The sequence below is a fragment of the Zonotrichia leucophrys genome, chromosome 3 (genome assembly GCF_028769735.1).
Source record: "Zonotrichia leucophrys gambelii isolate GWCS_2022_RI chromosome 3, RI_Zleu_2.0, whole genome shotgun sequence".
Lineage (NCBI taxonomy): Eukaryota > Metazoa > Chordata > Aves > Passeriformes > Passerellidae > Zonotrichia > Zonotrichia leucophrys.
Window position 1 is genome coordinate 101802927 of NC_088172.1, and position 26532 is coordinate 101829458.

The 26532-nt window shown below is 42.6% G+C and overlaps 1 protein-coding gene across 1 annotated transcript in view; it reads right to left on the bottom strand.

Annotated features, from left to right (window-relative positions):
* Positions 1–23538, bottom strand: part of PSME4 (proteasome activator subunit 4) — a 47609-nt gene extending 24071 nt beyond the window's left edge. Inside the window, exons 1-17 of the mRNA XM_064709674.1 lie at positions 23313–23538; positions 17476–17616; positions 16870–16986; positions 12516–12560; positions 11704–11853; positions 11009–11072; positions 8759–8833; positions 8520–8642; positions 8018–8110; positions 6842–7107; positions 5159–5345; positions 4417–4506; positions 3438–3502; positions 3187–3337; positions 1967–2065; positions 1552–1621; positions 1069–1136 (exon numbers count right to left, since the gene is read on the bottom strand). Of these exons, the coding sequence (XP_064565744.1) occupies positions 1069–1136; positions 1552–1621; positions 1967–2065; positions 3187–3337; positions 3438–3502; positions 4417–4506; positions 5159–5345; positions 6842–7107; positions 8018–8110; positions 8520–8642; positions 8759–8833; positions 11009–11072; positions 11704–11853; positions 12516–12560; positions 16870–16986; positions 17476–17616; positions 23313–23485 (1977 nt within the window). The 5' untranslated portion in view covers positions 23486–23538. The remainder of the gene's footprint in view (positions 1–1068; positions 1137–1551; positions 1622–1966; positions 2066–3186; positions 3338–3437; positions 3503–4416; positions 4507–5158; positions 5346–6841; positions 7108–8017; positions 8111–8519; positions 8643–8758; positions 8834–11008; positions 11073–11703; positions 11854–12515; positions 12561–16869; positions 16987–17475; positions 17617–23312) is intronic.
* Positions 23539–26532: the final 2994 nt, after the last annotated feature.

Consider the following 26532-nt stretch of genomic DNA (forward strand, 5'->3'; position numbering starts at 1 on the left):
AAACTACAAGCGAGATTGAAATAAAAGCAAGCTTTGAGATCCCTTAGTTACTGAACAACTGGAAAACAATGGTGTGGCTGGCTGAAAATTATCCCCTTTTGATGAAACAACACCCTCTGCCTGCAGGCAGCTCCAAGGGTCAGAGCAGACCCTACAGCTTGGCAGAAGGGGTCCCAAACAGGAGTTTTTAGGGTTTAAAATGTAACACAGTATGGTAATGTAAAGATTCTTATAGGCTGTATGTAAATACTATAGGATTTGTATATTGGACTAGATTGGTTAATGAGAATCAGAATATTCAACACAGAAGATTTATTGTATTGTAACAGGAACCTCACTCTCTTACCTTTTTATGCTCTTACCTTTTTTACTCCCTTATGCCCTTACCCTGTTACTCTCTTATCCCTTTTACTCTCTTACCCTCTCATGCTCTCTCCCCCTCTCTTCTCTCAGGCTGCTCTGAGCTGTGGCTGCAGCTCCCAGCAGGGCCCTGCACCCAGGCCCTTTGCAATAATCCCCAAATCCCAGCAGGGCCCTGCACCCAGGCCCTTTGCAATAATCCCCAAGTTCCAGGACCTGGCCTCAGAGATCTCTCATCTCCATCCATCCTGACCGTCCTACTCCCCTGGTGCTCCTACAGGCCAGGCTCCATTCTCCAGCTCCCACTGAACTGATGCTTCCACAGCTGCTGGAAAAGTTTCAGTGATGCCATCTGCTCGACCCCATGCTGAATTTTCTAGCAATACTTCTGTATTTTCTTAAATTAACTTTAAAATATTTCTGTTTACCAAAATGATTCTTCTGTTTCTCCCTGCATTGATCCCTGTTCTTTCACTCCCCCTCAATAATTGCTTTAATTTCATCCCACATACAACACTGTGTTTATTTGCTTCAAACAACAGCTACTCATGTTGCATTCAAAGTTAGGTAAAAACCAGAAGCTCTCCAGTGCCATTCACACAACATTTACATTGTTTTAACAGAAGTTTATATTTTTCTCCTTTCAGGGGCAGGATTAAGCAGGATGCAGTGACACACAAGCAGGGGGAGGAACATTTTTGGGAATACCTCTGATAAAAGCTGAAGATTCCAGAGCAGCTCCTTATCTAGTTCTTCATCATGTAACACATCATCATCTAGAGGAACAAGGGATAAGCACTGCTGTCACCACACTGCAGCCAGGTTTTCCAAGCAAGCTGCATCAGAATCCAGATGCTTCCATCCCAAAATCTGATTCCCAACCCTCCAACTCACACTGCACCCATGTCCAGCTGGAAGTCACTTTAGCTGATGTACCATCCTGAAATTGAGGAATGTCTGGAGACATTTCAAACTGCCACGTTTTTAAGGAATCATGGTCTTGTAGCCAAACAGATTTTAGCCTTGAAATTACACAATTGTCACTTTGGGATTTTTAGAGAGAACAATGGATTTGTCCATTGCTGAAATGAACTTGTGGAAAACATGCAGAAGTTTTAGATATTCTTTTCATGCTTAACCAAAAATCAACCCAAAAGCAAGCCAGTAACACAGGAAATGTTAGAAACTTACTGCCTGTGAGGTGAGTTATGACATTGCAGCAATGTGGTACAAAAAGCTTCAAGGACTCCTCAGGGCGGCACTGCAAACAGCATCACAAAAAATCCTTTTTAAAACAAAATATCTGAGGCAACTCAGCACACACACTGATAAACATCTAAGACTAGATTGCATCCCAACTCCAACCTACAGACAGCCTGACTTCATGATACTCAGTCAATAAAAGCTAAATTTAACATAAATGCAGATAAAACCTGTGTGAATTAACCTCCTGAAATACTGCTATATGCAACAAGCCAATTTTACCAGACATAATATTAAGAGTCCCCTGTATTGACATGAAAAAGATACAGATATTACACAGGAAAAATCAGCAGCATTAGCTATTTTCTTTTTTAAAGAGGGAGTGAAGAGGATTTTCTCTCACTTTTACTGCAGCTCGGCACATATCGGCAACCATCCGACCAGCAACTCTTGTCTCAAATATATTTGAAACAGCAAAGTTAAAAACCTTCTCCAAGGCAACCTAAAAATGAGGACAAAAAGATGGAGGTTGCTTTAAAAAAAAAAAACCAAAACAAATTAGGTATCCCAAAATGTTTGATGTTACAAAGAAGGCACTATCTCCATACAACACTGTGTTTTTTTAAACCAAAAACCCACAATCCACACAGAAAAAAAAATCAGAATAGAGAGCCAGAGAAAGCAGCTCTGTGGAAAGCCTGAAATGTTCTCTTTGGGAAGAGAGGAGGTGGATAACTCTTGATGACTAATGTAAGCTCAGGGTAATTCTGGAAAACTACACAGAAAATGTTTTCCAGGAATAAGCCACAGGCTGATGACAGGAAAACTTATTGCACATGTCACAGTGAAGGAAAGCCAAGACATCCCTCAGTTAAAAAGTAAACAGGGAATTAAATAGCAACTATTTAAGTAGTTTTAAAGCAGATTATTTCCATCCTACACCTTGCAAGGCAAGCTCAACTATGTACAATGTAGGTCCCATGGATACTTTAATAATGGGCAAACAGGAAAATACAAATTAAATACTTAATGACAATGAAGAATTAACTTAAGACTTGCATTTACCAAAAGGTTCTAAACACAAATCATACCCAAGTGCCAATGTTCAAAATGTACAAAACTTGGCATGTCCAAGTATGTATTTATTGAAAAGAAATATGGGAAAGAAGCTGTCCATGTAATAACCTGGATTCTCCACCCTCTCCCTCTGAGTTATTTTAATCCAGGTAATTTTTCTGATCCCATTAACCACACAGCTCCTTGAACAGCTTCTTTGGCCCAGCTGCAGAAGTGGCAGGGAAGGGGAGAGAAAAGGAAAGCAGGGGCTTGGGTGGGTCAGCATTATCAAGACAGGGAAATGTACAACCTAAACTGTTAGAGATAAAATAAAATTATTGGAATGATTTCTTTTTGTGTTTATCATCAGTTTGCAAGAGAGCTCTGTAGGGATGTAGATAAAATCATGAACCAAAGTGACCCAAATTCAAGCTGCCCCCTCAGCACTTTCCTTGGTTAAATGTGGAAGTTCACATTCACAAAGGAAGGAAGGATTTGAATGCACCAGTTGCTGTCAACCCAGAATTAAGTTTCCTAAAAGAGATGAAAAGCCCATGTTCTGCATACCTTAAAGATATCCTTTGAACACTGGGTAAGGATTGTACTGAAAGTAGAAGAGAGACCCAGTTCCACCAGACTCTCCAAATGGGTCATTTTCTCTGTTTCAGTCTCCTCTCTGGTTTGTTCTAATGTGCTGCTCTCTATAAGTCCAAAACATCTACACAAATAAACCAAATAAGTGCAGGGTTAGTAAGTGAAACGGGAAAGTTTTATAGAGTTCTTCATGCAAAGCTTTCCCCTAGCCTTAGCTCACTCACCTATCCATAAACTGCAGCACAAAATCCTCAAATTCAGCAGATGCAGAGCACAGTTCTCTCTCCACCTACAGTTTTCCAACACAAAGGAAACACACGAGGTTGGCTTTGAGGAAGAAAACAAAGTTTATTTTCTATATTAACTACTCCAGTGTCCAAGTGCTCCGTGAAACAGCGATCACAGGTTCCTGACACTGTCCTGCCCCAATTTCCTGGCCTGGATGTGTATCCAAATAACCTCTCTGTGAAATCAGGTCTGCCTCCATGGATACAACCTTTGGCCTCACCACTGATCCTCCTTTGCAGCAGGAGGTCAGCGAGTGCCAGGGTGCTGCCAGACCTGCTCTCCTGGCAGAGATTTACATGAAATATTCACCGAGCAAACTCCTCTTCGTTTTTGAGTGCTGCAGCTCTGCAGCAATGAAATCCACCTTTTAAATTGGGCAACCTGCAGCTCTCTGAGCTGCAAAGTGTCCCAGCAGCAAACAGGTGTGGTGATAAGGGGGATAAAACTCCCTGTCTAATGCTGTTACTATCTCCTGACTGGAAGAGATTAACAAATATCTGGAGGCAGAGCAATAGAATCTCAATCAGGGAAGGGAAACAGGACTTTAAAGAAGAGCAGGGGTTTCTTTAGGAAGAAAACAGCCCTGGAAAATGAAGGAAAAAACCCATCTAATGCACTATTTAAAATAACTACAGAGTCCAACATCCTCCTCAAGGCAGGGAAAGCTCCAGGTTAAATGACACCACACAGGGCTGTGAGCAATTTAGTTTTGACATAAAAACATTAAATTGCCTGAATTTAACATTCTCTACAACAAGCTGTGACTAAGAACCATTGCTAAAGCCTATTTACAGACTGGTATCAGCTCCACTGATAGAAACAAACAGGATTCATATCTTTGCATACACTTTGCATACAAAAATTAAATTGAAAACTAAACTACAGCTTTGTTTTATACCAGCCCAGCAGTCTTACCTCTGAAAGATCATCTCTTTCTTGCAATACAGATGAACAATCTACTAAAGGCACCAGAGTAGAAAATGTTGCAATGAACTGGAATGTAATCTGTTGAGAGGTACAAGCAGCTCTTTAATAAGTGTTATTTTATCTATAATCTACAGTAAAGGTATAGAATCATTCTTTAGGATCTAAAGAAAATTATACTAAAAAAAACAAATAAATCCAGAACTCAGTTCTTCCACCCTAAAACTTCAACAGCTATTTCAGATTTCATATATTAAACTGAACAGGCAGCACTGCAAAAACAGTCACAATTTTTTAAGAAACATAGTCATTATCCTGTGTTGAAGCTGAAAGCTACAAAACCCCAATATTTACATTGTTTTAAGTCAACCAATAAGAATTTCTGAAAACATGGAGTTTTATAACTTAATATAATGAAAACCTAGTGATAAATGGCTTCCTTTTGATCTTAAAAGACTAAGAATATTTGCTAGGAGCTGTGGAGCAGTTATTTAATCCTGTTTTCCAGAACAGCCCAAAAAGTCAGTACAATGTTTATCACAACTACTTTGCCCTGTTAATAATATTAAACTGCATTTGCCCTGTTGTTATATTAAATTTTTAGGTATAAAATTGTGCAGAAAAAAAAAAAAAGGCTGATAAATTCTGGACATGGGAGTTACCTGCTTTCAGAAAAATATATTTCTATATAAAATATTAGTTGTCTGTAAAAAGGCAGTATTTGTACACTCACCATGCACTTGCTGAAGTCATTTGGGTCCACCCCAGGCAAGGCTCTCATCAGCAGAGGTAGCATGTGTGTGGGACCCTCAGGGAACCACTTCCCCCCGGACACCAGGCTCCGAGCCACCCCAATGACACAGCTCAGGGTGGCTGTGAGCTGATGGGGCTCTGTCAGGGTCTCAAGTGCAGGATATGTTCTGCAAAACACAAAGATATGTTCTGTAAAACGGGAGGCAGGCAGGTTGGCAACGGTAATGCTTCTAAAGCCTTTAAAGGAAATAGAAGTGCACTGCACGTGGCGTTTTCTGCATTAAAGACAAAAAAATTTCATGTTTGCAAAATTGTTTTTCTTATCATGTTCTGAAAGATTTAATATTGTTTTGTTACAATGCTCCTTGCATTGGATCAGTGCTATCCACCACTGGTTCAGGATTAAAGACCATCTGAGCAGCTGCAGCACAGGAATTAAGAAGTGCAGCCAAAGCTACCACGATTTCCCTGTTTGGACTTGGCAGCAATGCCAGCTCTGAGGTCCTTGTGACAAACATGAAAACATGCTTTGGCTGCCTCTAAACAGAGAGGGGACCTCTTATTTCACGTTACATCAAAGCCCAGACCTCTTCATCAAAACCTGGGAAGTTACTGGGATTTTTAAACCTTTTTTTTTTTCCAACACTTAAAACTTTTTAAGTAAACTGCATAACAACATTTCCTGCTGCTACCAACAGCCTCGAGCTCAGACAGGAGTCACAGTGCTCTGCCCTACGTCACCCAGAGCACAGCTCACCCAAACCATCTGCAACTGCAGCCAAGGCAAACATTCCAGGGATAGTTTGAACTACAGAGGAGAAGTTGAGTCTGCTCTCAAAACAGAAAGGGCAGCCCTGCCCAGCACTGCTGCTCTGCTTTCAACTGCTGGGCTTGGGATGTTTTGCACAAGAGTGGATTTATCATGTTTTTACAAACAGTTGAGTCAGGGAGCTGTGGAACACGGGAAGGGCTCTTCAGTCAAACTCATTTGGCTGAAGTACAAAAGGCTGCACAGGGAACACAGACAGGGGGTAGGAGGAAAGCTTTCAGAGGAGCAGGAAGGAGCACTGTTTTTCTTTGGGAATTTCAGGCCTCAAGGCATTAGAAATAGTACAAACCAAGTGTTTCACCAGGGCACATGGTCTGGCAATTACAAAGTCATCAATGGCAGTGATTTTAAACCTGTAACATGCTCTGAACCAAACAGAAATATAAAATGTATCTGTATTGCTACACAATAGCAGTGTTTAGCAATATCTGGAACCCACCAGGTGGCTTCTGAATAAAGCACGCAAAGTTGCTTTTTCAACTGATCCACCCACTATCTGATACAAAATGCTCCCAGAAATGCAAGCCACCTGAGGACTGCCTACCCTAAATCACACGAGCTGTCAACAGCTCCAAGAACTATGCCACTTGCCAGGTGTTTAACAAAAAACCAACCAAACAAACAACAAAACAAATCAAATTAATTAAAAACTCGAGTTCTCTCTTACTCCCACATTCTGACTGAGGTGTTTGCTCAGGAGGGTGTATCAGCAGCTTCCCTCACTGCAGGCACTCATTCACAGCAAGCAATTCATTTATTATTTACTATGACTGCTTTTCCTATTTACACCTTGGGAAAGGCACACGGATGTGGCAACGCTCCTCCAGAACTTACTTCTCAAGTACAGGTGGAATTACTAACTCGGGACGCATCAGTGCAAGGTTCTGCAGGGCTTGGGCAGCCTCCAGGCTTCCAGTTTTGCTGAACATGGCCAGGAGAACAGGCTGGATGATGCACTGCACGAAGTCTGTCACGTCCTGGTCCGTGAGCTTGTGGCTCTCGGGGACAGGAGTTAACCAGGTCACCTTCTTGTAGCGCTCGCGGTGCAGCCGCCTCACCACGCCGCTGGGCAGCCTCTGCAGCAGCTTCATCAGCTTGTTCTGGGGGCAGAGCACAAACGCTGGTCAGGGCCTTGGCAGCAGCACGGCCTCAGCTGCTCAGGGCACAACAGAACATGAGTCAGTCTGGGAATTACACAAGCACGATGAGGGAACGCTCAGAGGGGCTCTGAAATAGGATGTTCACAATTTGTCGCTAAACTTCATTTCCCCAGCACTGTGCCTCGTGATTTAAAAAGTAATGAAAATCACATAGTTATATACTCAAGAATTAAGATTATTTATATTATTTATTATTATATCTCTGGGAGCATTCTCTGCACATTCACACATAAGCAAATATCCTGTTCAAGAACAAGCCACCTCCCCTGGCACTGCCGTGACCAGCCTTGCTGTTTTCGTCTCTGTTTTCCACCAGCTATCACAGGGAGATTCTTGCATTCTTTAACAGAAGATTCCTCTAGTTACCCCATCAAAAATTACATTTCGAACTAGAAATGCATTAAAAATCCTTTTTGCTTTGTTTAATAGAATCACAGAATGGTTTGGGTTGGAAGGGAGCTCAAAGCTCACCCAGTTCCAACCCCTTGCCATGGGCAGGGACACCTCCACTAGACCAAGTTGCCCCAAGGCCCACCCCAGATTTTCATAACTTGAAGGCAGTAAGTCAGGACGAAAAAAGTGACATCATACAGGTAATACTGATGTTGTGTATGAGCCTTATTTCAAGTGTCAAAAAACTTATTTTTCCTGGCTATATCCAAATTAGATGTCTTGTTCTGGACCTCTGCACTGACATGAGGAGTATGGTTTGAATGACAGTGAAGTTGTGGATCTTGATAATCCAAGGCTCCAAGCACCACACATCAACAGACAATCTGGAGCACACAGAGCTGACAGGTTGAAATCCCAGCCAAAGTTCTCATCTTGACACCCAAAGCCCTTCACTCACCAGCCAGCGCCCGTTATTTGAGGGATGGTAGAAAGAGGCAATGCTGTTGAACAAGCCAGACAAGTGCTTCTGCACCAGCTTACTTGGTCCACCCTGAAACAGATAAACCACAGAATTTTATCACACAGACCAAGATCCAATGAACAGGTAACAGCAGCACGAGGCACAGGAGTGTTCTCCCCACAGCAAGACTTCAAGGCAGCAAATCACATCCCACCCTCAGCTCAGCACTAAGAGCAAATTCTCTCCATCCCATCTGCTGAGGTTCACACTAAAACAGGTGCCTGTTCCCTTCCCAAATGCCACAGGCAGCAGCTGTGACACAAACCTTTCCAGTCCCATTCCACACTGACAGTGCAACAATGGAACTCACAATATAATTTGGGAAAAAAAGCCCAAAACCACACTTCTGCAGTGAGCTCAGCAGAACAAATATTCATCTTAATTATGTATTTAAGTATTTGCATTAATTTTTGTTTCGTTTTATGAAGTAGTTACTCACCATCATGGCTGTGATCCACATGACTGCATGTCCTACATCATAAGCATTTGTTAAGAATCTTGGAACCACAACTTGATTGCTTCCCACTGGCAGATTTAAACTCCTTAAAATCCTAGTAAAAATCTGACAGGAAGAAAAACACACATTGGCATAAATTAATTTTCTAATCCAAAGGTGTTTTAAAAAACCAAACCCACCAAGGAAGATAAGTGAGGCATGTCATGAAAGAACACTGTTACCTTTGGTACATATGGATCCCAGTCTATGTACCCAATGTTGTCAGTGGCCAAGCGAGCAAAAAGATTGACTAGATGCTGAAAATAACCAGAAAAAAAGGAATATTCATTAGAATATATTGAGAATGAAAGATGCAAAGCCCTCCAGCTACTTCACATACACAAGATAAAAGTTACCCATGGCACCAAAAGCACTTGGGAAGGGACATCTCACTCCATCAGAACCACCAAGATGTGTTTCACTGGCCTAAAATAGCATTTATACAGAGACATGGAAGAAAATTCCACCAACTCATCCATCTAGCTTTTCCCAATATTTAGCTGTTTAGGACAATTAGTTCCTGCAGGATCCATCCTACTCCGTGTGTGCTGCTGGCTGCCACGTTTGTGTGCTTTGGTTTAAACCCATCAGTGGCTTGTAAAGGTCACAGGCATCAGCTGTCAGCTGGGAGAGCAGCCTGTGACTGCCCATGAAGAATTAGACACTCCATCACCAGAGGACAGCCCCAGGAGTCAAAAAGGGAACTGGAAGATGTCCTCAGGAAAGACAGATATCAGGACTGAACAAAAAAATAGGAGATGAAGTCTCACTCTTGTATCCTGATGATGATAAGCACATCACCCACCAACTCTGCTTTTCAGAGCTTCTCCAAATCAGGAAAGACCCACCAGGCTCTCGATGCTTCTATCAGTATTTTGAAGCTATGACAAAGCCAAAAGGAAGGGCCTTAAATAATCCTGCCTAATTCTGAGGCAGAGAGCCCAGAGGAACAGGTCACCTCTCAGGCTGAAGGACATGAGAGCTTTGGAAAACCCCCAAGTTCAATCCAGGACATCAGACACAGCCTGAAGACAAGGGTTACATTTTCTTCAGTGATTTTTCATTTGGTATGAGGAAATGCACAATGAAAAAAATCCTCACTATGCACACAAGGAATTGATTCCACAGCTCCCCTTCAAACAGCAAGTCTAATTCCTGCCAAAGCAAGCTGAGGAAAAGCTTGCAGCATACAGAGGCTTAAACTGGATTGCAGAGTCAGAACCCATGTGTCTAATTATCTGCATCCCAACCTGATGGAATGAACCTGACTTTAGGAAATGGACACGACAGAAAAGCAAACAAGAAGTGAAAGATTTGGGGAAAAAAAGTAAGCAAACTGTCAGAATACAGTGGAAGAGGGAAAAAATATCAGAGATAACTTGTGAAAGGGTGCTGATGATTATTTGTTACACAGTTTGACAGAAACAAACTAAATTATGATGTTCAAGTGAGGCTGCCACAGTTCTGTCAGAAGGAATAGACAGAATTATGGGATTTTGGGGGGGAGAAAGCCATCAGAAAAGGGAAAAAGTGGACACAGAATCTCAAAAGCAGCTTTGGCATCACCAGTGTTTGAATCTGGACAAGAGCCAAGTGCTGAGCCCAGGGCTGCCTCCCTGCATTTGTGATGGAAGGCAGGAGGACCCATGGAATGTGGGACCACAAACGGTGGTTTGGAAATCAGCTTTCTCCTCAGACAGGGGAAGTTCTCTCTGTGTATCCAGGCAGGAGATTAGTAAAAGGAGACAGATGGCCAATGAGCTTATGCTCATACTGAGCAGGGAAAGAAACTGGGGATAGGCCAAGTTTCACTGCAGCACAGCCAAGGCACAGCTCAGCTGACACCAACAGCACCTGAGCTGCTGCTGGGGCTGCCTCCAGACAGAGTTTTTCATTTCCCAGCTCTGGATCTCCTCACATGAGGCACACAGATACATGGCAGACTATTTGCCTTGAAAGACACAGCCCAAAGGAATTTTTGGCCAAGGAGAGTGCAGGTTCTTTATTGTATCTCAAAGATGACAGCAGCTCATTGCAGTGAAGGCAAAATATCACCACTCAAAATTAGGGAACACCCAGGATGTATTAAAAGACAGAACAGAAGTGGAATTTCTAGCAATCACAGCTACTCTTTGCATAATCCTAAGTCTTAGCAGGCAGTCTGGAAAATGCCAGCATTCCCAAGGCTGGAATGAAAAGCTGCCTGAGCTGGCCATTAGACAATGCTCACCAAGCACAACTGCAGTCTCATTTATTTAGACAGTAATTGCTTACTAACAATAATGAAAGTATTGTCTCTGCTTTCTTGTACTAGTTAAAGCAGAAGGGAGAAAATCCATTAAATCACTGTTTGGCTTCAATTCCTTGCAAGCACATTGTAGGAATATTTAAATGAGGATTTCTTCCTGTGTAGATGAAAAGCAAATACTTACCCCTTCCCACTGGGGAAGGTTTTGAACCGACACCCAAAGGCCTATAAATTCATCAAACCAAAGCCTGAAAGAAAACAGAAGCAAAATAATTTTAACACTGAGAAAGCAGTTCCCTCACTGAATATTTATCCCTCACTTTGCCAGGTGGTTGCAGGAATTCACCTGTCCCTCAATTCATTCTGCAAGAACAGAGATCAACATGGACACGTTTTTATCAATTTGCAGCTCACAGAGTATTCCCAAATCTGACTTTTAGTCCTTGTTTTTCTTCTTTATGTCTCCTCTGAGTCTTTTTTGATCCCCGTTTCACACAACTGTCTCTCCAGGACTTTCCTTATTTACCTCAGCTCTACCATTCCAAATGACACCTCATCTCCCTCTGCCTTGCACTGTGGAATTTGTCCCTTTTGATCACAAGTGTCATTAGCTCCTTCTCTGAATTCACCTGAGGCCAAGGATGCAAACCCTCCACACCAGTCTCTGACTTAAATTCACCTTTACAAACTCCACTTAATTCAATTCAGTTTGATTTGCTGTGTGCTTTATTCAGTAGGGAAGAGGGCCTAAGATACCAAAGAAGCAGGTTGACAGCGTTCCTGTCTTGAACTCCTGCCAAAAATGCTGCTGAAAGCCACCAGTGACTTCCAATCACCCAGTAAAAGATGATTCCTTGCATTTGCTTCAGTGACACCTACTTGAAACCCTTGTGGTGAAGTTCAGGGGGAAGGGTGGTGGGCAGGAAGAGCTCGAAGTAGGTGATGGCCTTCTGCATGGTCACATCAAAGGGACACATCAAAGGCCTCCACTCATCCAGCATTTCTGCAGTGGCACCTTCGGGGAAATACCTGAGAACAAGGAAACCACTCAGTGTACACAGACCTGGCTTCAAACTTTGGCTCTTTTTAAGCATATTGAAAACCAGCTATTAATTTGTCATCAACGCTCACTTTAGAGTAAAACCATGTGCCCAGGGGCCATAGGCAGGCAGCCCTCATTTCCAAAAACCCTCACAAAATACAGATAAATCAAAGACATTGTGGTGCATCATTAAGACACCAATTAAAAAGATTCTTGTCTTGTTGAACCAGAGAAAAATCTGTACAATGCAAAACCATTTCACTGTGAAGGCTGGTCCAAATCAAACAACTATTACTCATTTTTGATGCAGCATAAAAAAAAAATATCACTTCAGGCACAAGGATCATTTATAGAAACATTACAGGAACGCTGGTGATTTAATTTCTTTTAAACACACTAAGTATGCATGCAATGCAGTATTTTAAATGCATATTAGATAGATTTTTTTATACAACAGAATTATTGCAACCAAGGCTGCTAAAAAGGAAAAATAAACCCCAGAAAAGTCTCTACCCTCCATCCTAAATTTTTAAACAGCAGGCAAGCAATGACAGGTAGCGTGGGGGTCTTTTTTAATCCTTCCAAAATTAATATAAAAGATTAAAAAAAAAAAAAAGAAAAAAAGAAAAATCAAGAAACAAACACTTACGGTCTGCAGCTCTTCACGAGTGTTTTCAGAACACTTTCTACAGAGCTGAAATGAGAAAAGGAAATGTTAGGAATAATAGATTACTACATTTCAGAGACAGCATAAAACAACCAACCATTTGCTGACCTTTCCCTCCAGAGCTTAAGATGCAATTAGATGTCTTCTTTGAACATGCATTAGCTACCTGCCTTCTCCACAGACCTAACTACAACAATTAAAATTGTTCTGCTCTCTCTGCTACTTCTGGTCCTATTTTTTATATTCTACTCTGGCATTTCCTGCATTTAAGTGAAGAATTAGTAGCACTTCATGGAAGTGGCATCCTGCATTTTGTCCTTGAACAACCAGCAAAGTGACTTCTGGGGGAGATGAAAACACAGAAAAATGGGTTTGTGGAATTCATGAATATTTGTAAGATAAATAAAGGCAACTTGTTGGTTTTATGCTCCAAACACCATATTTGTCCTTTTCAATGTGGTTTTGGGCTTTGTCCAGTGGTTGTAAGAAGGAAGGAATTATCTGCAAATCAAGGGTTATTTCACTGGAGTCCTTCCCAAATAACAGCTCATTTTAAAAGTGCTTTTATCCACAGCAAGAACACTTCTTTGAGAAATCATTTCAACTCCTATTGTCACCTATTGTCACAGGATGCCATCAAACCTTTAAAAAGACTGAATCTGAGAATAAACTCAAAGAATAAAAGGGAGGGGGAGCAGAGAGTGATCAATCAACGCAAGCACCAAGGTAGTAAATTGTCACGTTCTTCAAACCTTCCATTGATTACACAACCACCTCAAGACTAACTTGCACTTTTACTCAAAAACATTCCCTGAATGGAAAAAAAAAGTTCTAGCAGAAGAAGTTCTTAAATTTTTTAGACATGCTTTCTCCAGAAACGGAAATATTGCACTCTCTCATTCATCATCCCAAACAATTGTTAAAAATGCTTTTCTACTCAACAAAAGATGATGCAAATATATAATCTTTAGAATTTCACCAAGATCAATTAATTTTGAGACACACAAATATTCAACATGTACTATTGTCTCTCCAGTCCTACATGAAGTAAACTGACCCCATACATCCAGGAGAACTAAAAAATGAATAAATCACCAATTCCCTTCAACACTCAATACAAGTCAGCAATAGCCCACCCAGCCCTCAGAGCACTGCTTCAGTCAAACAGTGCTCTAGAAGATGCAAAATTATGTATATTTTATGCAACAGTGACAAAGGCAACTCAGGACCTCTCCCAGAAAGAAAATTTCAAATGTGGAGAAGAAAGGCCAACCAGTCATTGAACAAAAAATAAACCCAAACTTTGCAGAAAGCTCAGGAAGATCCTGGGTTCAAGTGAATATTGTCCTTGAAGGAGTTAGAAAAAAAGGTAACAGTTGTTCCAAGAGCAGATAAATAAAGCATGAACCAGCACATTCCTTAAGAGCATTAAAAATTCACATGATAAATGTTTGGGTGACACAAACAAACAAGCTCTCCCCAGACTATCATTCCACTCAAGTCAGCTCTCACTAAGGAAAACCTGAAGGACGGGAATTTTAACAAACACTGAGGCCAGAGATCAACAAATTTTTAAAATTAATGAATTTTAAGTCAGATCTCAGCATTTGTTAGTGTGAGAGAGCAAAGGAGAAAGATTGGGATGTTCTCTCCTCTATTGTGGTTACAAATTTAGGAAGGCAGAAAACAAAAAGCAACAGCAAGACAATTTTGTGCCCAAGAAAAATTCCATTTTCCATTCAAGAGTGTTCAAGTTACAGGAGACATCCTGGAATATTCCCATTAGGGGACTGAGCAAAGGACAGGACAATGCAGCTGGGTAGGTTCATTAAAGAACACCCAACACCATTTTTAACACCTATCACTGCTCTCTTTTTTGGCACTACAGGATTATTTTCTCCTTTTGGAAAGGGTGTGATGATACTGATTTGCAAATTGTTTTTTTTCCCCTGCACTTACACAGAGAAACATGTTTCAGTTAAAATGATTAACATGTAAACTAAGAGAGGTGACAATTACATTGTCTAAAAGCAGTAAGACATATTTCAGTTTTTCAGGAGAAGGTCTGAAGGTAAAGTTTAGTCCTGAAGTGGACACAGAGCTTAAATTAAGACAATGGAAAGAGCAACCAGCTACAGTTTCACAAATTATTTTAGTGATATCCTAACTAGAGTGAGCCATCTCTCACTGGATTAGTACAACTAAGCCCTTGTTTCTAAAAAAAACCCAAACAAAGCAAACCCCACTGCAATCCCACTGTGCCACTTCCAGCAGTTTTCTGCATTTATCATACACCAGAACTCCTGATTCCTGTTTCCCTACAGAAATTCCCAGTGAAATCTGGACACAGCAGCTCTTCACAGCCCCTGGGTTGTTGCTGGGTGGATTTTCCAGAAGCCATTACCTCACTGCTAAAGCACTTTCCATGATTTCACTGGATTTAAGAGGAAGGTCCCTTCACTCCTGCACCAATGGTGCTTTTATCCAAAACCACACACAACAATTGCTCCAATGGGAAACTCAGCTCTCATTTAAACCCCTGAAATACATTTGCTGGTTAAGTTAGTTAGAACAGAGCCCTGGAGAGCCACTCCACACACACTGCCTGGGTCCCCAATTAGCAAGGTTGACATCCAGTGCGACATTCTCATAACCAGTGGTGTCAGGTTAACATTGGCCTTCCAAATACAATTATTTATGCAGAGACTTCCACCTGTGTGCCAGTGTTACAGTCCAACAGAACATGCAGAAGGGACATTGGCCAGAGCTCAACAGAAAAAAAAAATAAGAATCATTCTTACCACCTATGTAATACATTAAGCACAAATGTTTTAGGTGAAGACCAGCCTGGTCGATATGAACTGAATGTAAACAAAAATAAAATTCAATTAAAACAGGAGATAAATTAAACAGCTACAAATCAGCTTTTAAAACCCTGACTTCCACCAAAAAGGTACCCCTTGAAAAAGGATGAGCACTGTATGAGAAGGAATCGCACTGCATGGAGTGGCTGACATGGAATAAAGTTAATAAAATTGAATGCTTCAGTCAGATCATCACAACAGAAATCTTCCTTCCTGCTTAAACTCCTTTATCCTCCTGGAAAAGTTCCCTCCCTCCTACACAGTTACTCAACACCATCCCCCCAGAGCAAGGTGTGCAGGTACAAAACTAAAAAATAAAATAAATCAAGGAAGGCTCTGCTCTTTCACATTTTACCTACAATTACCAAAATAATTCAATTTAGCAAACTGATTTTTTTTCAGCTACACAGCCACAAGAGAAATTCAGCCTGAAATGCTCCATATATTTCCTGCTCATGTTTCCTTATCAGCAATAGGATCTTCCCCTCAGGAATCAGTGGCAGCACTTCAATCTCATTCAGAAAATTATTTTTAAAAGCAAATTAAGCACTTTTACCTGCATTTCTTGACATAAAGTTTCAATTCAACCAAAGATAATGCATTATCCATGTGCTATCTTTCATAATTTGTAATTTATAGAGCAGGACCTTCTCTGACTGGAATAATTATGAAAATTTTAAGTCTGAAAATCTGACAGATGGAGAGGGATTGACAGTGCAGAGAAAGCAAAGAAAACAAGTTTTCATTTTTAAAATCAGCAGAACATGTCTAAAATTCTTAACTGGAGAAAATAAATTATTTCTCCCTATCATGGCATCACTCTGAGTAAATACCTGTATATCCTACAGAAAATATTTCACTTTTCTTGGAGAGCAGATTTATACCTGGATTCCAGATCCTGGGAATGATTACAGGACAAATACTGAAGGACAGTACCATTTGTATCTTTTTCCCCACAACCTTACTGTGTTACAGAATAGAACAGCACACATTTAACTTGGTGCCTGTGCTGATTTTGGCTGGGGTAAGTTAATTTCCTTCACATTATTACCCATCTTTAGCTCAACCCACAAGTTTTCTCACTTTTACCCTTCCAGTTCTCTCCCCAGTCCCACCAGGAAGGGCATTAGCTGGCAGCTGGGGTTAAACCACAACAATACTGTTAAATTTTTCATACTGAATTTATTAAACTGTAGGTTATCACCCTAAAATAAGTTGAGTGAGACCTCTGTTGCAGTGTATTTAAAAATTAATCACATTCATAAAGAAAGAAACAGCATGACAAACACAAGCCACAGGCAGAAGGAGATACATGATTCAGTGCAGCCCTGCATGCAATTATTGAAAGGTGCCTCATGAAAATAGAAACAGAATATTTCCCATGTATCAAATTCCAGATATTAAAAGCACATTACAAAGTACTTTAAAGCAGGTACTAATGGCCTATAAAATGTTTGAAAATGTGAACTTACTTGGGAAACCAATTTAATCCCAGATGTTCTGTTTTGGAGTATAATATCCTTTCCAACATTTCATAGAGTGGTCGCCATGGTAACTCTAAATCATCCCTGGAAAGCAGTTCCTTTTTCCTAATAGGAAACAAAACACCAAGCAGTTCAGGATCCAGCACTGGCATGGACATGCTGCCCATGGGAATACCCCCATCCCTGCCCCCAGTTTGGCACAAACTGCAGCAAGGCCAGGCAGGACCAGGCTGGTCACTGGCAGCCTTCAGCACAAGTGACACTGTCAAGATTTTTCCCTGACTAAGTGAAATAAACATTATGGAGTCGTGAGCCAATTTTCATCTTCTCCCTAGATGAAATTCAGCCTTAATTCCTGGCTCTCTGAGCTGTTTGGCTTTCCTGATATGGGGAAAACTGGCATTCTTCCACTTCCAGCCCACTCCTAAAGCTTTAAAGGCGTTTGCACAAGAGAACCCTTTACCCAGAGCACTGTGTAGGGCAGATAAGTGAAGTAACCTGTAAGAACTCTGCTACATGAAAGGCACAACATTGAGCAAGAGATCAACTGTTGTGAGACAGAAGTTTGCACAGTCAGCAGAAATCTTTACTCACTTTAACAGGTTGATTAGCAAGCGTGCAAATCCTTGCATCATGCTGATCTCCAGCTTTGGAATTGTCACCAACTCGTACAACAGTTTGATAAAGAGCACGTGATCTTCCTTGCTGAATTTTCTGCCATACAGTCGGATGTATCTGCAAACCAAACACAGGGGGAGTCAGCAATATTTTAAAACATCCCATTTATCCAAGACCTGAGCCAGAATCCCTCTGATTTGCTGTTTAGTGAAACAAAACTAAAACCTGGTTCTCAACCCCAACAAGTAACAACCTGAAGACACACACAAAAGGAAGATTCACAACTGCAATTACAGGAAGAAAAAGAATGACCAAATAAAGTTTACAGCCCTCTAAGAGCCTACAAATACTGTAACCTCATGGACAGGAGACAACCCAGAAGCTAAAAAAACAACCCAAAAAGTATCAAGACAAGCCCAAATCCAGCAGCTTCCAGCTAGGATGAACAATTGATTTAGACACTGAGCTTTTCTAGTGGTGTGTCCCACTGCCTTCAGCAAGGGGAGATCTATCAGACTCACTCCAGAAAAAGTGTTTGCTGGTTTTAAGTTGAGATTGAAAAAAAGAAAAATGTTTTTAAGTCTTGAAAGATACTCTGCACCAGAAAAACCCATATAAGGTGCTATATCAGAGCATTTTAGGTGTGGCACAACTGTAAATTACTGCTCACTGGGAGGCAACTTCCCTTTTTATTACTGCTCTGACACTATTCTTAAAGATGCATAAGAAAGCTGCTTTCCACTTCCCTTTTCCTGTCAAATTCAAGGGGGGATGTTTATATTTGATGGGCAGTGTTTTCACTAATGTTCATTTCAACATGTCGTACTTGTTTTAAACACAGAAGGAAACAAACAAAGTAGAGGATAACCCACTTTTCCACCACAGGAACCTAAATAATCTGGATTGGCCAGAGACACTACCTACCTACAGAATTACACCACCAAGAGCTGAACACCTACACTTTTCACATGCCTAAAAAAGACAGGAAAAAGAATCCTCAGGGAAAGAAAAATGGGTGAAACTTGTATGATTAAAACAATAAAAGCAGAAGAAACTGCAGGAGCCTGGAAAATAAGTTTTAGCTACAAAGAAACACAGAGATCCAATTTATCTGCCAGTATTGCTATATATAACTGAAAATAAAATGTTTGGCTGGTTCTCCTTCGTGACATTTGCTAACAACAGCTCTGCTACCCAAAATGCTGTTTAATTAAGAAAGGAGTAAAGTACACAGAAACATGCTGAACACAAAGATGTCACTATGCCCAAGCAGCAGGACTTGATGCCAAATTGCTCCCATATTTTACAGCTTCTTTATGTAGGAGGGAGGCAGAGCTGAAAGGGGTCAATTATTTGTATTAATCCAGCTGAGCATTAAGGCAGTGTCAGAAAATAAATCCTTCTAGAAAGGGGTGTTCAGACTTTTCCTCAAGATTAAACAAGAAAAATCTGTCAGAGGGGAACTGCAATATTTTCAGACTATCCCTTCAGAAGGGATGAAATATCACCATTACTAAATAAAAGAATATAGGCAGAACTTCATGAACCCTGAAGGGTGTCCAGGGGCTAATCAGACAGATAATTTTCATCACAGAAATGGTGTCTCTTCAGGATAATTGGGTTACTGGGGAAAAAAATAATTGCAGAACTAAATTATTGTAACATAAAAGATAAGACTTGTGAAAGCAGATAATGCTACATTGAGATGATAGCTGAAATCTTAAATGCACTGCCTTTTTGATTCCTTTGAGGTTTTATGAGTTCTCATCCTGCAAAAAGGACAAAATTATTGCCCTTCACTGTTCAGCTCCATGGAAAAAAAAAACCCCAAAACCCAACAAATAAAACACACCCACACAACATGAAAAACATGACTAAAAAGTGAAAATTCTGTTTCCAACTCCAGCCTTTCTGTACAGAGTACAGGGTCCCTAGAGATTACAAAAAAAAAAAAAAAGTAGAAAGAAAGCCATAAAGCCAATTCCCCAGTCTCAGAGCGCTGGGTATCCAATCTCTCCCTCCAAAAGTACAATAGGCCTATTTTTAGGAAGTGTACTATCATATCATGTGGCCACCCTAAACTGCCCTAGAAAGTTGGCTGCTCTGCCACAGTTAAAAATTACCTCTCCTCCAGAAGCTGAACAGCACACCCCCCCAAATTCCTGGCTCTCCATCTGCATTTCCCAACACACAGAACAGGATCACGACTGGTTTAAAGCTCAGTTTTTGACAAATGATGTGAAAAGCAATGAATCACGCTCAGCAGGACTGCTTAAATCACATGTACATGTACACAGCACACACATCCCTCACACAGCCAAAGAAAGCTTCTGTTTCCCTGATAAAGATGAGAGAAAGATGTCAAACAAGACTTTTAGGCAATAGTGATTAAAATACTTGGCAAAGTCCCACGGAGACATTTCCATGCTCACTGTAACTTTGTGTCCTGTCATTCTCCTTCCAAACAGCTGAGCTGCCTTTTTTCCACACCTTACAGCAAGACACTTGAATGCCATTTTATAAGTCTACACCTGACAAGCACAGGAAATAACATTGTAAGGGACAGCAATTGAGTCCTTCATCTTCCCACACCCTTGACTGCTGGAGCAGGAAGCACAGAAAGGCATTTGTGTGTTTGCCTGGCTGCAGAGTTAATTTCATGTACAGTAACCATGAAATGTCCGTATCATATTAATATGTTCATTGACTATGTTTAGTGTTTTTTCGTTTTTAGAACAATCTATGAATCCTGAAAGAGGGGGAAGTTGAGACAATGTATACTGCTGACCTGAAGACCATAAAAAATTATGGAGCAAGAGCAGTTAAGCAAATTATTTCAATGTAACCTGCTTTTCCCACACACGCTGCGGCAAGCTGAGATTCACCCTTCTGCTTTCACAACAGGTTAGTATTTTACAAGCTTTTACCAGACAGAGCTGGAGGAATCTTTGGAGCAATTATTACAGATTTAACTGCCAGTCTTTGGGGCAAATTTTACTTGCTTCAGAAACCTCATCAAATCAAAAGTTACTTTCCTCATAGGAGTGAAAGTTCACTACAGTCCACACACACATCCCAGAAGAACCAGGTGCCACCAATGAAAATGTCCCATAAAAGAATTATTCAAATCAGCTTACGGACATTTTGTCTGATAAACTCCTATTCTGCCTCCTTTCCGTCCCCCCTCCCTCCTCAGTTTGTGACATCAGGCAGCTGAAACAGCTGGTCTGAGATAAATATGTGCAAGTCATGGTTCCAGCTGCAGGGGGTATAAAAACTACACAATTCAGCTGTCACCGTGAAAGGGTACTCAAATTTTTAATTCAAAAAAAGATCTGAGTTTCACTTTCATTCTCTCCTGTGGCAGAGTTGTAAAAAGCTGAGGAGGTGGAACTAGGCAGGTGTATCATCTGCATGCCACTGTTTGCTTTGCTCATTTGTACATACACATATCTGTATTAACAGTTGTATCTCTACAATAAATGTAGAGATGCAAATTAAAGATGTAAATTATTTCACAGAATACTGCAAGAATTCCAGCCTTTGCAACTCAGACATTGGCAACAACTATAAGCAGCCATTGTGCTTTTATGAGGATTCTGAGCATTTTCTTTTTATTAATTATAGCTTTTCTCAGGAGGAGAAAAAAGGGAGCCAGTAAGTTTGGAGATGAGTCCTGACTACGACAGTAGAAATTGGATTCTATAGTCATGAACACCACAGGGCTGGAAGTGTTTTATCTACACCTGAACTCCTGCTACTGTATTTCACAGAATGATAGAATGGTTTGCGTGGGAAGGGACCTTAAAGCCCATCCAGTGCCACGCCCTGCCATGGGGAAGGACAATTTTCACTGTCCCAAGGTGCTCCAAGCCCCATCCAGCCTGGCCTTGGACACTTCCAGGGATCCAGGGGCAGCCCCAGCTTCTCTGCACTCTCACAGGGAAGAATTCCTTGCCAATATCCCATCTAACTCTGCCCTCTGGCTGTTTGTAGCCATTCCCCCTTATCCTGGCACTCCAAGCACTCCAGCTATTTGTATTTTGTTAATACAGATAGTCTCTCTCCATCTTTTTGTCGGCTCCCTTCAGGTACTGGAAGGCCACAATTAGATTGCCCCAGGCCTTCTCTTTTGCAGGCTGAACAACCTGGATTCTCTCAGCCTTTTATCCCTAGAAGTACTTTGTCAAGTCAAACAGAGCAGCAGCACATCTCTCATCACATTAACTACACCAGCTTATTTTTTTTACACCAAGCCCACTGTTTCCTTCCCTGCCCACACCAAACACACTCAGAGCCTCCCTGTATCTAAAATGCCACAAAGAAAATCTGGGTACTAACAGGCATCAGACAAGCTGCAAAACACTCACAATGAATTCAAACTTCAAAGTGTAGGTGGGAAACCACAAATTGGAGCCTGCTGACCTTTCTGTGATTCATAAAGCAGCACAGCAGTGCTTCCCAACAGGCCAAATTCACTGCCCTGGAGCCTGAAGTGGTAACAGCAATTGCCATTTACAGAGTGAGTAACAGGGTGATTCTAAGGCACGCTTAGAATGAATTTCTGTGCCTATTGAGCCTGTTTAGCTAAACTCATCTTTCTCACAGTAGGGACTCCTAAGTTTATTTCAACTCCACGGGAAAAGGAAGTTCTACCACAGGTATGGGCAACAGGTACCACCGAAACCAGTATGAGTTGGCAGATGGCTGGGAAGGGAAGCAGTGCTGAACTGGCTCCAAGCAGGTTCAAACTGTCACATAACACAAACACGTGAGTCATTTTGCAACCACCACTGTAATTCTATCTAAGACTGCCTCTTGGGAAACAGAATTACACTTACATTCCAATACAGTCGAATCTAACAGGCTTTGACTGACAAATGTATATTAATTTCTCAACAGATATTATAAAAAAAGGATTTATGCAATGAGAGGAGTTTTAAGCAAGTGAGTGTTTCAAACCAGTTCAAACACACGGACTTTGTTGTTTCTGGCACACAGGAAACGCAGTGTGTGAAGGCACACACAACATTCAGCAACAAACATGATAAACATCCACAGAATTTACTGATTGCAGCTACAGGACTCACTGTCATATGATGCCATACCCAGTGCCAGAGTCTCCCGAATAAAACAGGGTCAAGTGTAAAATTCACGAGAAGTAACCTATGTCGTACTCGGTGCTATCTATGAAACCACCGCGGGTTCATCTGTACAAAAACCACCCTGCCAGCACACGAGCACGGCCAACATCAGCACAAACTACCCCGCGCCAGAGTTCAGCCAAGATATCAAGGGCACCAGCGGTGTTTACACAGCATTAAGCCAGAGTTTAATCCTGCCAGCCCTGACCCAACAAACGGCCCGTCTTGAGAAAGACTTCGTGTCCCTATAGCAGAAGTTACACGGAGATTGTATCAACCACAACTTGCTTTAGAAGGGGAGAGGTAAACAGGTGGCCACGCAGGCATTAAAAAAATATACACATATTAAAAACAAAAGCACGAGTTAATCGCACAAGCGCTTAAGTCGTAGAATTCGGAAGTTTCAGAGGCGGCAGGCGAGCTCTCGCGGCCGGAGCCACCTTTGTCCCGGTTTCCGACGTGGAAGCGCCGGCCTTGCGCAGGGCAGGGACGGGACAGCGGCCGGGAGCGGGGCCCGGCCGGGTGCCAGCGGTTCCGTTATGCGGGAGGCGCTCCCGGCGGGCAGGGCACGGCTCCGCTCGCCACAGCTCGGCAAGGCAAGGCAAGGGACGGGACCGACGCGCCGCTCGCAGCCCGAGGCCCCGCTCCCCGTCCCGCCCCGGCACTCACGTCGAGAGCTTCCTGGTCCAGAAGAGCCCGCCGGGCCAGAGCTCCTGCAGCTGCACGGCGCGGGCCAGGTTGCCCTTGATGTGCTCCAGGAAGCGGGCGGCCTCCTCCTCCAGGCGCTCGCCGTAGGGCAGCAGCTTGTTGTAGACGATCTCCTTCTGCGGCGGCCGGGCCATGTCGGCGCTGCCCGGGAGGGCCGGTGACCGCGGCCGCCGCGCCCCGCCCGCCCCGCTCGGCTCTGCGCCGCTCACTTCCGGCGGAAGGCGGGCCCGGGGCGGCTCCGGGCGCTCCGCGGGCACGGGGCCGGGCCGGGGGCGCGGGGCCGGGGCCGGGCCGGGGCGGCGCTCTGGGCCCCGCCGCGGGGAGGGGCGGAAAGGCCACGGCGCCCGCCCGAGCTCGGGGTTCGCGCTCTGCGGCTTTGCGGCTGGGGGAAAAGCCCTGCTGGTAAAGCTGCCGCCGCCCGGACGCGGAATTGGGAGCGAAAACATTCACCCGCCGGCTGCGCTCATCGGGAGGGAACCGAGCATTGGTTCTCGCCCCAAAACACTCGGGGTGAGGTGGGGACGGAGGTGACGGGGCAGTGCCCGTCCCTGGAGAGGTGCGGGGACAGAGCGACACTCAGTGCCGCGGTCTGTCGGACTCGGCGATGGCGAGGTGTCCCATCTCCGAGGTCCTTGCCAGCCCAATTGATTCGGTGGTGCTGTAATTAGCCCCGGAGTTTGATAGCAGATTGCACGGCTGCCTAAGAGGCTTATTTGAAATAATAACGCTAGTCAGGAGCGCAGAGCTCGCCCGCGGGCCGTGGGTGTGGGATAAACTGCCGAGGGATATGTGATAACAGCACTGATAGCTGTTATCTCCAGCTGTCCTCATATAATTGAATTTCCCCTCAAGAGTTACATCGTGGCCATACAACAGCTGCAAACTGATTAGATTTAGAGCTACTGACAAGGGCAAATCCTGTTTTCTGATCTTTATGCTCAAACTAGCTCTGCTTAAAATTAAAAAAAAAAAAAAAAAAAAAAAAAAAAAAAAAGACGGCTAACTAAATTCTGGAACACGACAGGGAGAGGAGAAACTCCACGGAAAACTTAAGTACGACAGGCAAAGGCATCATGGCATCTTCCTGAGGAGTGCATCGTCTACTTTCCTCACCCTCCTAGACCTTTATTTTTAATAAAGCAAGCGCCAGGATTTTGTGTAGTGTCCCATCCTTCTGAAATGCCCTTCCATTCCTAGAAGATTTTGTATCACATGATCTCATGTGGGTCACATCTATCAACTTTTACACGATTACAAAATAGCTGGACTTCACTCAATTTGTTGCCATCTTTCACAGGGACTTTACGCTTGTGTTGCCTCATAACTGCAGGAGGCAAAACAATCATAGATGGATCTCTGCCCTTTCTGGCTGGAATTAAAAATGAAAACTTGGTCATGGTCAGCTTTCGGTGGGGGTAAAGTACGTCTTGGTTTAGCATTTTTTTGGTGAAAACAGAAATAGACAATATGAAATGAATAGTTTTATCACCAATTCAGTCAAGGATAAATTGGCCCAAAGGCTGTAATAAAAAAACAATATATATTGTCAGTGAAAATATGCATGCATTGAAATTGAAAAGTCTAAAATTACCTATTTTCTGTCACTTAGAAGCAATTCCTGATAATCACAATGTGATTTGTTCAGACATTTCCAATGTGGGAAGGTGTTTGTCAAATTTGAAGCATGCAGTTTGTTTGGACTTGGAGAGGGGAAAAAAAAAATCAAAATTCTAGCCCAATTTTCTGAAATTGAAGTTGGCAGATACCTCAGGATCTTCCCAGCTGCGTTCTGTTGCTTTGTAGCCATGTTATAAAAAATTACTCCTGCCCTTTCTAACCCAAGTTAAAACTAAGCCTTGATTTTTCAGGCATTTTGCAGTGTTTGGCATGTGAATGAACACCTCTGACAGGGAGCCTGTTCTGTCTGAGCCTTCTCAGCTGTGGCCTCAGACACGTGAATGCCTTCCAGCAGGATTAAGCACTCACCTTTTGGGGAAAAACACGCCAAATTATGCCATCAACACCTCTGACAGCCATCCCACTAACTCACCTGATCTCTTCCATTCTTGTTTTCAGAGTCTGAAACAAGGGGAGAGGAGATTCCTGCTCCATTCATAATTACAGTAGTAAGCATACTTGTAGTACTTGCTTTGTGAATGTATTTTCTGTTCATTTACTAATTACATTTAGTAATAATTTAAAAACCTAATCCTTTCCCCTCCCTGCTATGCCGCCATTCTGCTCTTTAAAAAGAGAGAGAGAGAAAAAAAAAGAGAGATACATTTTGCCAAGTGAGTCAAAAATAAATGTGTTGTTCAAGTTTGCAATATGTTTTGGCTGCAGGAGTGTGTGAGAGCACATTTGGTTCCCGAGTCAGATGATGATGAGGGACGGGGCTTTCATAACACAGGACCCGTCTGTGCCACCTCACATCAACAGCTTCTTCCTCTCCCATTAAGTAGGAGGAATATGAATTGCCAGCAACCCAAATATGGCAGCCACCTGTTGGTTTTGGCATTGCCTCCTGAGAGCTGATGAATCCGAGTGGAGTAGTGGTGAGAAAAACACAATCTTCCCATTCATGAGGAACTTTGAGTGCTGCCAGTGGTGTGGGTCACGCTGGGGGCTGTCCGTGTGTTCCCTCCTTGGGCGATGCCTGAGGGCAGCCAGCACTGGCACTTGGGATTTGGGAATCTTGTCACCCAGCCTTGCTTCCTGCTGCCTCAGCTCTCCAGGGACTACTTAGCACAGATGTTTTCCTCAGTGACCCATCTGTCCTTTTCCACCCAAGTTGAGTAATTTTTGAGTGACAGATTTCCATCCATTTTTCAATACCTGAGGCCCTTCCAGCACCTGAAGGGAACATACAAGAAAAATGAAGAGGGACATTTCACAAGGATCTGGAGTGACAGGACAAGGGGGGATGGCTTCAAACTGAAAGATAATAGGTTTAGTTGAGATATACACAAGAAATTCTTCTCTGTGAATAGGGAAGCTGTGGCTGCTCCATCCCTAGAAGTGTCCAAGTTCAGGCTGGACAGGGCTTGGAGCAACCTGGTATGGTGGAATGTGTCCCTACCCATGGCAGGGGGTGGAACTGGATGGGCTTTAAGCTCCTTTCCAACCTAAACCACTCTATGATTTTCCTGTTTGGAACAGAATAGCCAATCCAACAGGAGCT